General features: G+C 38.2%; 2 protein-coding genes across 2 annotated transcripts; both read right to left on the bottom strand.

The window, feature by feature from the left end:
* Positions 1-1,215: 1,215 nt before the first annotated feature.
* On the bottom strand, positions 1,216-4,696 carry LOC115428916 (hibernation-specific plasma protein HP-55-like). Its single transcript, XM_030148163.1, has 5 exons — positions 4,060-4,696; positions 3,875-3,945; positions 1,759-1,952; positions 1,485-1,632; positions 1,216-1,410 (listed from the first exon to the last, which is right to left on the bottom strand). The coding sequence occupies exons 1-5, from the start codon at positions 4,694-4,696 to the stop codon at positions 1,216-1,218; spliced, it is 1,245 nt and encodes a 414-aa protein (XP_030004023.1).
* Positions 4,697-8,209: 3,513 nt separating this feature from the next.
* On the bottom strand, positions 8,210-10,244 carry LOC115428917 (serine protease inhibitor A3M-like). Its single transcript, XM_030148164.1, is given in 5 exon segments — positions 8,210-8,407; positions 8,592-8,739; positions 8,960-9,153; positions 9,260-9,330; positions 9,448-10,244. Coding segments are annotated over 5 exon segments (1,188 nt in total). The 5' UTR covers positions 10,025-10,244.
* Between the last annotated feature and the right edge of the window lie 5,393 nt (positions 10,245-15,637).

The following is a 15,637-nucleotide window of genomic DNA, read 5'->3' as shown; positions in this document are numbered from 1 at the left end:
ATGGAACAAACCGCAAGTAAGTTGTGATGGAAATCTTTTGTTGCAGAGGATACGAAAATGATAGTTATTAGAAATTGCAGCAAACTTTATTTTTTGTATCATTTTTTTATTTAATATTTTTATATATTCTTTTATTTCATTTCAAACATTTTAAAGGTTTGAAAAATGTTAACACTTATAAGAACAAAAATATAGATTCTGTTATTGTTGTGTTGTGAGGAATAATAATGTTGGAGATGTCGATGTGCACTCGCTGTTGAAATAAATCCACATTGTGAAGCAACCTTTACTTGCACTGAATTGGAAATATTTTAGAAAATACACTGAATTACAAGGCTTTGCAGAACAGTGTGTAGACCTAACATGTAAGGTTATAATTCCATGATTTTAATAATAATTGGTTGTGATCTAAAGTGGGCCGGTCTGTGGTATGAAACTCCAGGGCTGAAAATGAGTCTCAGTCCGGCCCTGGTGACCACTATGCATGAAAGGGTTAAACCCAGTGATCAATGGACTCTTATTCACTGCATAATCTGTAAATTTCATGCACACACATCATTTTACTTTTTCTGAGAGTATATAACTTCAGCTGATATTTTCAGATCTGTGAAAGTAAAATTTACAGTTGTAGCCAGGGTCAGATCCTTTGCATGCTTCCAACTGAGAAAGACATGTCATGAATCACTAAAAAAGATATAAGTGACAAAATTTCTTCCACTGATTTGTTTTCCTTCTTTGTCCATGTTCTTGCCTTTTCAGTCTTTCATTCTTCCGGCACAGTTGTCCAATGTGCTCCTTTAAATTTATTTTGCTATCACAGGATTTTATATATATTTTTAAAATCTTTTGCATATTTTTGTGCCTATCAGATGCAGCCATACATATTTAAATGCAAAAAAGATTTTTCCACAAATATTTCAAACTAATATTTATGGTTGTGTAAAATATTACAAGTACTGTATACATAAACTAGCTTTGAACTGTATTCATTAGATTTTTTGGCTTCAATGCCAGTTTTTAAAAAAATATATTAATGTGACTTCTTAAAGTAATCGTCTGCTTGGAAGGTCCCTGTTTAATCTTTTTTTTTTTTTTTTTGACAAACACAAACAGCAAACACAATGATTTCATACACATTGAATTACATGCCTTAAAGATCACAGAACAAACTTTATTCTGTTTTATTTAATATTTGAACACATTGTGTTTTCTCCATCAGATGGTTGGGTTGATTATCTTGCCCATAAACAGGATGTCTTCTGTGTTGCGTTCAGTGATGAGAACCATAAAAGGACGATTGAACTTCAAGACAGGAATGAAGAGGAGGGACGTAAGTGTGATTTCGATGCCTGTGGCAGCTGCAGCGGTGGCTCCAACCTCGTCAACATCCAGGGCAGCATGATGTACGATCTGAGGAAAAATGGAGTGAGAGTGAGATGAAGGGTTGATGGTAAGTAAGAAGGAGAGTAAAATTTTGTTATTACCTTTGAAACAACCAATTTCTGTCCTTCTGAAATCCCACTCAGATCTGCCTTATCACCAAACATGTCTGTCATCCCCATCTGACTCAACACATCCTTCAGGGAGTAGGAAGTCTTGATGGAAAACTTTGGAATGAAAATCTCATATCTCCTATAAAAGGGAAAATGTGGTTGTGTCAGTTTCAAACTCAAATAACATGTTGTTTTAGTTCAGCTTTTATTACCAACTGCTGAATATTTCATAACAAAAACAGAAACATTTCAACTGTCGTCTAACCTGGATTCCATCCGTTGAAGCCATTTGGTGACATGACCTGGACAAATGACTCTGTCCAGTGTGGCCATGTCATCAGGCAACATTAGCAGCATGGAGTAGGAGTTGGTGAAAGGGAGGTGGAGCACTGATGTGTTAATCGCTTGATCATAATACACATCAAAAGTGTCCTCCATATTCATCATCTGAACTGGAACCTGGAAAATGAACATTATTCCAAAAAAAAAAACAAAAACATAAAGAGTAAGAAGAATGCATGATAGAATTCTGAACACTGCTCTGTATTCTAAGTTGTCTATTGTTGCTTCTTAGTGTGTTGTTATTACGATGATATTAAACCTCAAATTGTGGCCTTTATTCTCTTCCTTTTTCTGGGATAATGTTTCTGTTTAAAATCACAGTTTGTACAAGCAACGACTGCAGTTTATTTATTTGTAAGACGTATCTTACATTAAATGAAAGTTGAATGTGCGACTTTAAATCTTGCTCTAAAAAATGTTCGATGAACATCGTAAATCATACATCATGAACCAAAATGGAAAGGAGGAAGAGGAAATGTAATGTTATAAGTTGTTTGCTTAATCTTTGCATTACAGATGCTTTTGTTCTTTTTATTTTTGCAGATCTAAGTTGTCATATTCTGATTTACAATTTTTAACTGTATTTTGTATCCTTATTTGTACTGAACAGTCAGTGAAAGGTTTGATTCGTGTGTGGTTTAGATGAACTCACACCTGTCTGTGTTGAACTTGGAGAAAAGGTCAGATTCTACATAACAGATCTAATTTTACATCTTTGGAAAGTAATTGTGGTAAAGACAGTGAAGCAGAAAAACCAGATTATGAACCTGGGGAATTTGTTGTGGTCAAGAAATGCTAACCTAATTGTGCAGGTGTTAAGCAAGGACGCGCTTTCTGAAAACTCTTTGTGGTTCAGCTATGCAGTTGGTTTGATTGACAGGTGTCCAAGGCGCCTGTTAAACTCAGATGAACTTTCAGCATGTGCTTTTCTTAAAATTAGCTTATGGAGTGACTGACATGTTCTGCCCAGTAACTATCATTAACCAATCATAAGCGTACAGCAAATGATGTCATTGAATAATGGAAGTCTCCAAGAGTCACTAAAGACTATAAAAAGAAATAGAGGAAACTCTTTTTTTTGCTTTCTTTTTCTCTCTGAGACGAATAGTCTTTTTTGTAACTTTTTCTATTTTTGCCTGAAGCAATAAATCAAGCTTTCTTTTAACTTTTTAAAACCTCAAACCTTCTTTTTGGTGAGTTCTTCCTTTCTCCTGGTTTGGTCCTTCCATCCGAAACATAACTGGTGAGTTAATTTAAGTTACATGACCCCCCCTCTGGTAAGCAGCCGACATGGAGTAGTCCAGAGCCACCGTTGGTCAAAAAATCTCTAGAACACGCAGCTTTTTGTCCAAGATAACTGGAGAGTTTTAGTACCAAGGTGGTTTAAAGATAAAGAAACTGGGGCAGTAGTTCATTAACCGAAATAAATTGTGGCTTTTGAGATTTACTGCTTGCTGCGTGTCTACATATTTATCCTTAAATATATTTCATTTTTTCCTTTATTTTTTTCATTTGACAATATTCCTTGTTTGGTGTAACAAACAAGTAGTCTAGTTGTCATACACCACACAAGAACAAAGTTCTGCAAACATGACTTATCAAGAACAAGCAGCAAGATCTCTCAAGTCAGGGCTGAGGAAAAGAATGGTGTCATTCTTTGTAGTTCATGTGGAGTGTATACAGGCCTTAAATGTCGATCACCACACTCACAAGGGCAAATACAGCTGATGCATTCCTTCATTCTAATTTATCATTTAGTCCCATTTGGTGGTTATCTTATTTGCATTTTCAATCAACTAGTTAAATTTTGGCCAGGTGCTTTCCAGTGTTAAAGAATGTGAAAAACAATTTCAGACACATCTGACAGAACTCCTCCAAAAAGGTTTTGATCTTGGACCATGCCCTACTGTTCCACCAATGTTTGTGAAAACTGATGCAGTAGGTTTTAAGTAATCCTGCTGAGGAATGGACGCGTGGATAGACAAAGGGGAGGCATTACATAAGGTACTTGGTGGTAGATAATAAAATGCACCACTGACCTGGGTGTTCTCATCAACTGTGAACATGTCCTGCTTGGTGAGCTGAGGGTCAAAAGGTGTTGCCCATTTCCCTGTTTCACAGAAGAAGGAAAAATTAATCATAACAGATATTGATATTTTTAAATAAAGTATATTAGAGTTGTGGAAATGACCTGAAAATGAAGAGGAACTGATAAAACATGTACCTTTGTAGTAGATGTAGCTGAGGAGATACATGACTGTGTTTTCATCCAGGCTTTCAACCATCTTGTCTATCTTACCGTGGGTCTTCTCCTCCACATACTTATTGATGGTGTTTGCACTTTCTGTGCTCTGGGTGAAGTCAACAGTGAACCCATCTGCAAAATAGGACTGCTTCAGGACGTCCAGGAACTCAGGCTGAGTCTTGAATTGGTCATCCACAAACACAGCGGTGCCTTGACTGGCATCTTCTTGGGATCCATTGTTGTTCAGAAGTGAATGAAAGGCCTGATCTACATCTGTCTGGGTCAGCAGAGAGCTGTTGAAACCCAGACCAGTGAAAAGCTGCTCATGGGTTTCACCTCGTGCTCCGACGGACAGGGCAGCCAAGGCTACAGACACACTTACAGGTGAGAAGAAGATATTCTTGCCTTGTGAATCAGCATGGTTTGCTAAGTTTGTGTACAGACGGAGGGCAAAGTCTTTGTTTGCTGATTTCACCAGTGAGACAGTGTTGGTGCTGCTGGGAACTGTGGTGTGTTGATCTGTCTGATCTGAACTACCATGACCTTCATGGTGATGGCCTCTTCCCACACAGACCAATGCAGATAAGATCCAAAGAACCCCTACAGCACGCAACATAGTGAACTACAAACACAGAAGTGAAAAAGATCACATTTGTTAGTTTTTTTGTACTGTGTGTAAAGTATAATTGCATAATGAAAGCGTGGTTAAACTATAAATGACACTTTTTACATATTTATCTAGATAAGTGGTTCCAATCTTCTTGATGCTTAATTTATTTTTTATTTTTTTTCCCTTTTCTTTCACCCATAGGACCAAATTTTACAAACATATGTCCTTTCAGGCTATAATGTCTACAGTTTACTCACTCTTCCACCATCATGTAAATAATGATAAATGTACTTGTCAGTTCACAGAACGATAATGTTAATAATCATGTCTAACAAGTAATATTTGTGACCTAGCAACACACTGATAACAACAAACACACACGAAACAAGTAATTCAAACAAAAAAAAAGCACTCAGGGAGGACAGACCTCTGCCAAGACAAATCTGTGCCCCCCCCGATCACCACCAAAATTTAATCATGTCTTCCTTGTGCCATTTCCTGAAAATTTCATGAAAATCCGTCCATAACTTTTTGAGTTATCCTGCTAACAAACAAACCCACAAACAAACACGTAAACAAACACACAAAGCAAAGTGATCACAATACCTCCTGGCAGAGGTAATACATTTACATAATCAAACACATGACTGGATTATGCTTTTGCTGTCAAAACACTATATATTCTAAATTGTTTACATCTTGTGCATTTTCATTTTGTTACATAATGTTCTTGCTTCAGCTTTTTTGGTCATTTTCATCTTTTTATGTCTTTCCCATCATCATTTTCGTCGTAGATGCTGCTTTTCGTCCTTATGTCAGATGCTGCTCCTCTGCATTTAATAAGGCTTTTGTCAACATTTACAAATTTGTCAAGACAATCACTCTACTATTTTGATTAGGAAAATGAATTCACAAATTCATACATTGTTATTTTCCTATTTTTATAACAGCCCCCTCCTCCATTTGGGTCAGTTTGTTAAAGCAGATCATTTATCCAGTGACAAAATGTGTCTTAAACACAAAATTGCCTTTAAACTAATTTCACTTTTTCTTTTTTTTATCAATAAAAAAACAACATATGATCATATCTTAGAGCATCCAATTACACTATTTAAAAGAACTTAATTCAACAGTCAGTGATAATGAAAACTAACAACAAAAAAGTTATTATGTGCAAAATGCATTTGATCTGATGCGCCGTGTTGTTTAAAGATTTCCCATTTTCAATCTCAGCATATTATAGAGAAAACTGCATTAAAATAAATAATATGAGATAATATTTTGGATGACTTGCCTGCTCTTGGTTGTATTTTATGTCTCATCAACCACAGACACTGAAGCTCAGGCAGAACAGAGGGTAGATGTCTCATATTATAAACAGATCAAATCAGCTGAACTTTGGTTTTGTTTATTCTGACTAAGCCTCTTATTTGCATGACCACTATATTTGTTCAGTGTAGTGCACAGGTGTCCAACATGCGGCCCGGGGGCCAAATACGGCCCAGTCCAGTTAAGGCAGGAGTCTTTGTCGGAGGAGGAGGTGCCCAGACCTGAAGAGGAGGGGCTCTCTGAAGAGTATTAACCCTCCTCCAGACCCCCTCCACCCTCCCGTTCCTGGTCTAATTGTTTTGGGGATGTCAGAGGACGTCCCTTGAGGGGGGTTCTGCTGCTCTTTTTCTCTCTCTGGCCCTTTAACTCAGGCACACCTCCTCATCAGCTGATTCCACTCACCTGTGTGCGCAGCTGTGGCTCATCAGGTGGGGCGTATATATTCACCTCTCTGTCTTCTGTTCATTGTCAGATTGTTCTTCTGCTTCGTGTGAGACTATCCAGCATTATGCTCCTGCCTGTTTCTGAACCTGATCGTACCTGTCTGCCTGACCATGTCTACCTGCCTCCTGGTAACCTACCTGCCCTTTGTCCTTTATTTATTTATTTATTTCAAACATGTGAAGAAACAAAATAAAACAAAGCCAATTAAGACAAAAACAAAATAACATTTAAATGGACAGAATCCATCTTCAAGCACATACAAGTCTGAATACTGCATGGTCGAAAAGGAGTAGGAAGCAGTATAAACTTATTTTATCCTACCCCTCAGTGCTTTTATTCCTTTATCATTAACTTAATACAACAATCAAACAATACTATTTTCCTAATTTTAGCATCGAACCACAACAATCCATAATGCAGTAACTGAATTATTCACAACAGTATGTTCATGGCAGTGCAGTCATACAGACTCAACAATTCAACCGTTTCCTTCAATAATTACACATATTTATCAGTACAACATCATCCATAAACAAACAGGCCTCATTGTCATTATTAAATACTGTACCTCTCAAGAATCAATTCTTTATATCTTTTTTTAAACTGAATTATGTTTGATATTTGTTTTATCTCCACACACAATTTGTTCCCTAATTTTACTCCACAGATGGTGATACAGAAACTTTTTAATGTAGTGCGTACTTTATGAATCTTTAAATTACAATTTCCCCGTAAATCATAGCCTCCCTCTCTTTCACAAAACATTCCTTGAATATTGCCCGGTAGTAAGTTATTCTTTACTTTATATATTATTTGAATAGTTCTGAACTCCACAAGGTCAATGAGTCAATGACCACGTCTGCCTCCAGGTTACCTACCTGCCTTCCATCCCCCACTACGTCTGCTGTCTTTGCTCCTGGTTTCGTCTGGCTTTCATGGTTTTGACCCCTCTTCCATCCCTGACTCAGCTGTTGCATGCTCCTCATCGGCTGTTCATCTGCTGTGGCTGAACTCCTGAACACGGCGTTACTCCGTGTTCTCTTTCATACTGGTGAGCTGCCTGGCCTCAGTGCTGATAAGGCTATTGGAGACATACAACTGTTCGAACTCTTAATCCTCGTAGTATTTCCTGTGTTCCCTGGACTCAATAAAGACTACTCTAAATTAAGTATCACTGTCTGTATGTGAGCTTTACTCTGCACTGTAAAACTAGTAGTGTTTTACTATCACAAATGCTGTTTCTGGATTTATATTAGATGATTAAGGTTAAGCTCATTTGAACTTTACATAAAAAGTCCAATTTTCATGACCTCAGCTAATCAAACCAATTTCTAAAGATTAAAATGAAGGGGAATTTTAAACTAATCCCACAGAAGAAAACATCATTCCTCAATTTATTACGAACATTCATTACATTTGGAAATAAGTGGTTATATGCACCCAAGAGCTATGAAAAATTATAATCTGGTCATTTGATCTGTGGAGTTCTTTGGCTTCATTTTGCATTTTTAACTTATCCATATCAATGTGATTATTTTTGTGTTAGAATCTACCTGCGCTTTATTTTTACTTCCTTTTTTAACAAATGCCAAAAGATTAGTTTTTTTTTTTTTAACAATGTTACTCATATCGGAAATATTCCAGAAAAATAAAGTATTAGTGAACAAACAGTAGTTTTTTTCACAAGTATGGATTTTATTCAGTTTTCTGAAGTATGTTATAGCTTAACACATTGTGTTTTCTCCATCAGATGGTTGGGTTGGTTATCTTGCCCATAAACAGGATGTCTGCTGTGTTGCGTTCAATGATGAGGACCATAAAAGGACGGTCGAACTTCAAGACGGGGATATAGGGAGGGTCGCTCAGAAATTGAAATACAGCACCTGTGGCAGCTGCAGCGCTGCCTCCAACCTCATCAATATCCAGAGAAGCTTGATGCACAACCTTAAGAAAATGAAGTAAAAATTGGACAAAGTGTTCATGGAAGAAAAACATATATATATATATATATATATATATATGTGTGTGTGTATATATATATATATGTGTGTGTATATATATATATGTGTGTGTGTATATATATATATGTGTGTATATATATATGTGTTCTCTAATACTTTGTTGTTACCTCTGAAACAAACAACTTCTGTCTTTCTGAAATCCCACTCAGATCTGCCTGACGACTAAACATGTCTGTCATCCCCATTTGCCTCAACACATCCTTCAGGGAGTAGGAAGTCTTGATGGAAAACTTTGGAATGAAGATATTGATTTCCCTGTGAAGGGAAAAATGTGGTTTGTGTCACTTTAATAATCATCAGTGAGTAAAAAATATTTTTGCTGATATGTCAGTCAAAGGCTCTTATTATTGTTATCAAGTGTTTCATAACAGAAAATTAAAACCTCCAAAATAACAAGATGTTTTAGTTTGTTTCCTTCTCCATATATTTTCAAACATTGCATAACAAAAATGAATAACAGTTAATTTTGTCTCACTGGGAAAACCTCTCATTGAGCCATTTGTGGACATGACTTGGGCTAATGACTCTCTCCAGTGTGGCCATGTCATCGGGCAACAACAACAACATGGAATAGGAGTTGGTGAAATGAAGGTGGAGGACGTTGGTGTTGATTTCTTGATCATAGCTGGTATCAAACCCGTCCTCCTTATTCATCATCTGCACTGAAACCTGGAAAATGTATAAAGAATCCACAACAGAATAAGGCATACTGAATCATACCAGAGACAATCTGTGTTGTAACTTCCGTCTTTTCCAAACTGAATTCATCAGTGACCTTGGTGTTCTCATTAACTGTGAATTCATCTTCCTTGGTGAGCTGAGGGTCAAACTGTGATGCCCACTTTCCTGTTTCACACAAGGAAAAAAAACCTCAAGAAATTATTCCTATTTTACTTTGAAATTAAGGTTATCAGACTTACAGAGGCCACCTTAATCACAATGATAGAATCATTAAACATGTACCTTTGTAGTAGATGTAGCTGAGGAGATACATGACTGTGTCTTCATCCAGGCTTTCAACCATCTTGTCTATCTTACCGTGGGTCTTCTCCTCCACATACTTATTGATGGTGTTTGCACTTTCTGTGCTCTGGTTGAAGTCAACAGTGAACCCATCTGCAAAGTAGGACCGCTTCAAGACATCCAGGAACTCAGGCTGAGTCTTGAATTGGTCATCCACAAACACAGCGGTGCCTTGACTGGCATCTTCTTGGGATCCATTGTTGTTCAGAAGTGAATGAAAGGCCTGATCTACATCTGTCTGGGTCAGCAGAGAGCTGTTGAAACCCAGACCAGTGAAAAGCTGCTCATGGGTTTCACCTTGTGCTCCGACGGACAGGGCAGCCAAGGCTACAGACACACTTAAGGGTGAGAAGAAGATATTCTTGCCTTGTGAATCAGCATGGTTTGCTAAGTTTGTGTACAGACGGAGGGCAAAGTCTTTGTTTGCTTATTTCACCAGTGAGACAGTGTTGGTGCTGCTGGGAACTGTGGTGTGTTGCAGTGGCGGCTGCTCGTCTTTCAGACAGGGGAAGCTCATTGTCGGCTTACATCTAAATAAATAAATAAATACATAAATAAATACATAAATAAAAAATATAAAAATTGTCGAGTTATTCAAACATACATTTGGCCCTTCGTTCCTTTTTAAGAAAATGCTCAGTGACCTTATCGTACCAAGTAGGCGTCTTTTCCAGGGACTGGACCAGTGTCCTCTGAATGGGCAGCAGAGCTGGGCTGCTTAGATTGCCTTGGCCCAGTGTGTTGTGGGTGTAAGACTTCAGCCTTTTTAAACAAGAGATGCGCCTTTCACCCCGACCTAGCCGACAGTTTGATTGATTTAACTATCTACAAAATGATATTAAACTCGAACAAGAAATGATTAAATTATGTAACTGAAACAAGAAAACGCTGAAATTATGTTAAATTGAAAGAAGGAAGTCCAATGAGTGTGTTTTATTTACAGTGCAAGAAATGAACGAGTAATTTCGTAGTGGTTTCTCTGATTTCACAGCAGAATGTGCGATGGTATTAAACTGAACTGTGTCAGTGAAGGGGTAGATCTGAAAATAGCTGTCAATCAAACGGGATTCAGCCTTTCGACTGATCCTCCAATCAGCACGCGGGATTCTGGCGTCAAGCCCGGCTGAGCTCCGCCCACAGCTCCATTCACCCCCAGAGACGCCCGGCGTCTGGGGGCGGGACAACATTGTGGCATTTATCCAATTACCATCCAGTTTTGAGGCAATGAAAAAAACTGTTCCACTCAGTCCCACTGAAGCCCAGAGACGCCCAGCGTCTACGGGCAAATGCACTGAGCAGAGATGGATGAGAAAACAGTGCAACAGGAATGTATGAGAAGTGAACAACATCGGGTCTGTTGATTTGTGATAAAGCTGATTCTGAACGAACTCATCTTTGAGATGAGCGTGTTCTAACACATTTGTAGTTAATGAAATGTCAACACTACCGTACATATTTAACCATTTAATTTTCGTAATTTTGGGGGAAGCCAGGCTTCCCTTGCAGTCTATGAGAAATTGCCACTGGTGTGTTGGTCTGTCTGATCTGAACTACCATGACCTTCATGGTGATGACCTCTTCCCACACAGACCAATGCAGATAAGATCCAAAGAACCCCTACAGCACGCAACATAGTGAACTACAAACACAGAAGTCCAATCAAAACTGCAGAAGTAAAAGACAGAGAATCAAAAAACCACTATTGTTCATTTTTTGTAGTGTTTAGTATAATAAAAACTCATGTAGAGTAACCAATTTTTTTTGTAGATTTCTTACACTATGATGATGTCCTTAAACAATAAGTAACACTTTTTTTTATTTCTCTGCTGCATAAAACTGTGTTCCCAAAAGTCACACATGCAATATTACACTCATTTCAGTTCTTACTTTGATTACACACAAGCATAAAGTACAGTAAAATCATATATATTAACATGTTAAAGACTGAAATGATTTGTGTGAGATAATCTTTGAATAACTTACCTACTCTTGGTTGGAGTTTATGTGTCATCAACCCTGATGAACACACAGTACAGAAGGACATGTCCCACATGTTAAAGAGTCAGCAAAGTGACCTTTGGTTTAGTTTATTCTGATTAAACTTGTTTTTTCTGTTACCTGCGTGCTTATTTTCCCGATTGTGTCCCACGAGATGGAGAAGGAGGCGGCGCAGGTCTCACTTATGGCGGATTTATTCGGAACACACAAAAAATAGTTTTGTAGTGGGTCAGTCATGGCAGGTACCGCTGGGTCTCTGCTATAAAAAAAGTTAGCATAATTAGCTTAGCACATTATGAACGTCGCTGAAACGTATAATCCAATGACATCAACTACAACAAGTTTACTTCAAAGTGATCACTACGCAATATTATATGTGCTGAAATAGCTCTTCTCCAATGACAATTGGAATTTCAGATAAATAAACCTTGTTCATGTAGCGGACCAAGTATATACAGTACACCTACCCGGAGCATCCCTCATCGGCTGACTGACTTCGTTTCTGCCAATCAGAAGAAGGAGCCCCTGAATAACCCACCCATACAACTGACGTGTGAGGGGCCAGTGGAAGCAGAACTGTACTGAAGGAACTGTTGGACCTTCAAAGGGAGCCGTTCAATTAGGAGCCCTTCAAAAGATTGGCTCTTTTATGTTTTTTGCATTATTTTGAAACACCAGTGTTTTGAAGACTAAATAGGCTACATGCGATGATTGACATTACATTTTAAAGGTGTTTAATTGGTGCGGCAGTGAATATTATGTTACTGTAAAAAAGAATAGTTAGTTCAAATGTGTGGGCTAAATACATGACATGAGAGGTGACATTAGGCAAATGCTGGAATTTGACCAAAAACATCACAGTACATTATGTGGACTAGTCTGTAGCCTAAAAATGAAGAAGAAAATAAAACCTTTTCTTATGAAATAACATTTTATTCCCCTCAAAACAAGAACAATAAATGTGTGTAAACATAGGGGAAAAATGCACAAAACACAACAGTGATTAATCACTGCAATTACTGAAACACCTGAACTGTAGTGCAGTTCTCAGAACAAGAACAATAAATGTGAGTAAACAAACGGAAAAAATTGCACAAAACACAACAGTGATTAATCACTGCAAATACAGTACTTAAATACCTAAAAAAAAAAAAACTGTAGTGCAAATAAAATACTTCAAGTAACATTGCAAAATACCTGATATCTCTAATGTAAATATTTAAATGATACCACATCAGGAGTTCTCTCACTTCTACTCTGTATACAAAGCCAATGCCTCCCCAGTGACGCTAAATTGACAGGCAATTGGACACTCCCTCCTTAAAAAAAATACAAAAATGAACGGCTCTTTACAAAGACTCGGTTCCCATCGTTCGTTTCAAAGAGCCGTTCAAAAGATTCGATTTGTTCATGAACGTCACATCACTACAGAATTCTGTTACATTTGCACCACTGCCATGTTTATCTGAGTGATAATTACAATACAGACTTACTGACCAATATGACGGTTTTGGATTAACTTTACACATATAGCACACTTAATTTATGTTCCAAGGTGAGCTTGTTTCAAGTTTTTTAATATACTGTTAGGTTACTCTGTGGTAAATGCATCGTGTCATTATCTGTCTGTCATTTCCTCCTGTCTCATGGGAACCACACACACATGGAATACCCGGATGTTGTTCTTATTTGCTAGTTTAAACCAAGGATGCACTGGCTGGTGACTCATGTAGACATAGTGGACAAATTTCCCAAGATGCACTTCATGGTACTCTCGAATGCAACAGTGGCTTCTGCAATAACTTAATTCAGAAATGTTTATTGACTAGATGACCGTAATGAGATGATGTGATACAAAGCTACCTGCCCCCCCATCTCTGGCTGTCAGGTGGCCCCTGACTCTTTGGAGCAGAACAGCAGTCCCCTGCCCTCCAGCTTTCAGGTGGCCCCTGACCTGTGCTAATCCCTTGCCCTCCGCCTCTGGCTCTCTGGCAGCCCCAAATCATTCAAGGCCAGAGCAGCAGCCCTTGGCCCTCTGGCTCTCAGGTGGCCCCTGACCGTTTGGGCCAGAGCAGCATCCACCTGCCCTCCACCTCCAGCACTCCAGTGGCCCCTGACTGTCCAAGCCAGAGTAACAGCCAGCTGCCCTTCTGTCTCCAGCTCTCAGGTAGCCTCTGACCATCCCCAGTGGACCCTTGGCCACCTCCCCTGTGGCCGTCGGCAGGGCAACCTGGAAACGATCTATGGTCGGCTGAGGGTCTGTCGTTGGCACAGATGTCCACGCTTGCCCTCTGCCTGTTCACTGTGGAGACGCTGGGGTGTCTGGTTATTTTTCTCTTCATTCTGTTGCTGCTCATTGTGTTGAACATGTTTTTCACCCTAACTTGGTATTGTCTAGATTTTTCTTGTGTTTTTTGTGTTTGTCCTGTGTCAGCTTAATGTGAATTTTTTCATGTAGAGTTTGTTTAATGCAGGGGTGTCAAACATGTGGCCCGGGGGCCAAATCCAGTCCTCCAAAGGGTCCAGTTCAGCCCCTGGGATGAATTTGTGAAATGCAAAAATGACACTGAAGATATTAATAATCAAGGATGTTAAAATAATTTTGGGTCAGTTCAATCTAAAGGGTCAGACCAGTGAAATACTATCATAATAACCTATAAATAATGAAAACTGTATTTCTTCTCTTTGTTTTAGTGTAAAAAAAAAAGTAAAATTACACAAGAATATTTACAGACAAACCTTTTACAAAAAAAAAAACGTGAATAATCTGAAATCTCTTAAGAGAAGTATGTGGAATTTTAATAATATTCTGCCTCTTATTAAATGTTTGGTGTATTTGTAGATCCACTGTGATCTGTAACTTGTGATTCACTTGTATAAATGATAAACTAAGGCATAATATTGTTAACATTACACTTATTTTTCTTAAGAATTTACAGGTTGTTCATATTTGTTCATGTTATGTTGGAGTACAATTCGTAGAGGTAAACATTTTCATTACGGAATTTTACTTTTTTCACTCAAAAGTTCTTATTTGTATTGATCTTCCATTCATTTAAAAAAAAAAAAAATCGCGTATGAATTGTATTCTGACACGAATGACAAAACTGTCATCCGTTCCAAAATTTATTAAAACAAAAAAAGGCTCATTTACATCATGCCAGACGGTAGAAAAAACTATATACTCACAAGCTTTGTAACCTCTTTTTTTTCTTACTTCAGAGAGGTCATAAGACACACATACATAGTGATGGTGCATTAAATAGCAACAAAGAAAATCAGAAATTTGCAACTTCACACAAACAAACTTATAAACATTAATTTGTTTCAGCCATCATATTTTGGCTCTTACACTATTATTTATATAATTTTACTGGTCCGGCCCACTTTAGATCATATTAGGCTGAATGTGGCCCCTGAACTAAAATGAGTTTGACAGCCCTGGTTTAATGGCTGACACACAAATTTGAAGATGTTTTCGTCAGATGCTTTATTTGACATGTTGTGGAGCCTCACGTTCTCTGCAGTTAAATTAAAGCTGTCAGACAGGAGCTCTGAGTGCCACGGTGCTCTGTAGTGTAGCAGGTTCATCCTTGGCTCTCCCACCGCCACCTGTCATTGGCAGGTTGAGGGTTTGAGACTCGTGAGTGCTGAGACCGGATGGTGAGGGAGAGGCGGAGGGGGCCTTGACCCCTCCCATCCTCCACACATCATTCAGGGAGGGGTTATGGAGTGGGAGATGATGAAAGCCTGGTGTTTTACAGAAATGACTGTGACGTCAGACTTAAATACACTGAATACAAACCACTGCGCCTCATTGATCACATCCTAATTTACAGGCCACTCCTTGTGTCACTTACAGTAGCTCACTTAATTTACTAATATAGAATACCCCAGCAATGTATAAACTTTGGATGTTAAAGGAATTCTTCAACGTACTCATTACACACAATAAAATCAAGCAAAAAGAGCTGTACGGCCTCATACTACAAATTATAGTGAACGATAAAAATAATCAAAAATTCAAGAGTCAACAGCTATACCAAGAGTCACATTTTCAGTTATAAAGCTTTAATGGTTGATATTAACATGCTCACATCTCAATTTGCAGAAGTGAACAAATACTGAATAC

Source organism: Sphaeramia orbicularis, chromosome 11 (genome assembly GCF_902148855.1).
Source record: "Sphaeramia orbicularis chromosome 11, fSphaOr1.1, whole genome shotgun sequence".
In the NCBI taxonomy this organism is placed as follows: Eukaryota; Metazoa; Chordata; class Actinopteri; order Kurtiformes; family Apogonidae; genus Sphaeramia; species Sphaeramia orbicularis.
The sequence above is the reverse complement of the archived record's forward strand: the minus strand, read 5'-3'. Positions and strand labels throughout refer to the sequence as shown.

Excerpts from the sequence above, each read along its gene's own strand:
- LOC115428916 (XM_030148163.1), bottom strand. The coding sequence starts at position 4,696 with ATGTTGCGTGCTGTAGGGGTTCTTTGGATCTTATCTGCATTGGTCTGT. Across the intron at positions 1,953-3,874 it reads CAGTTGATGAGAACACCCAG|GTTCCAGTTCAGATGATGAA; the intron begins GTCAGTGGTGCA and ends TTCATTTTCCAG. Across the intron at positions 1,633-1,758 it reads CTTCAACGGATGGAATCCAG|GAGATATGAGATTTTCATTC; the intron begins GTTAGACGACAG and ends TCCCTTTTATAG.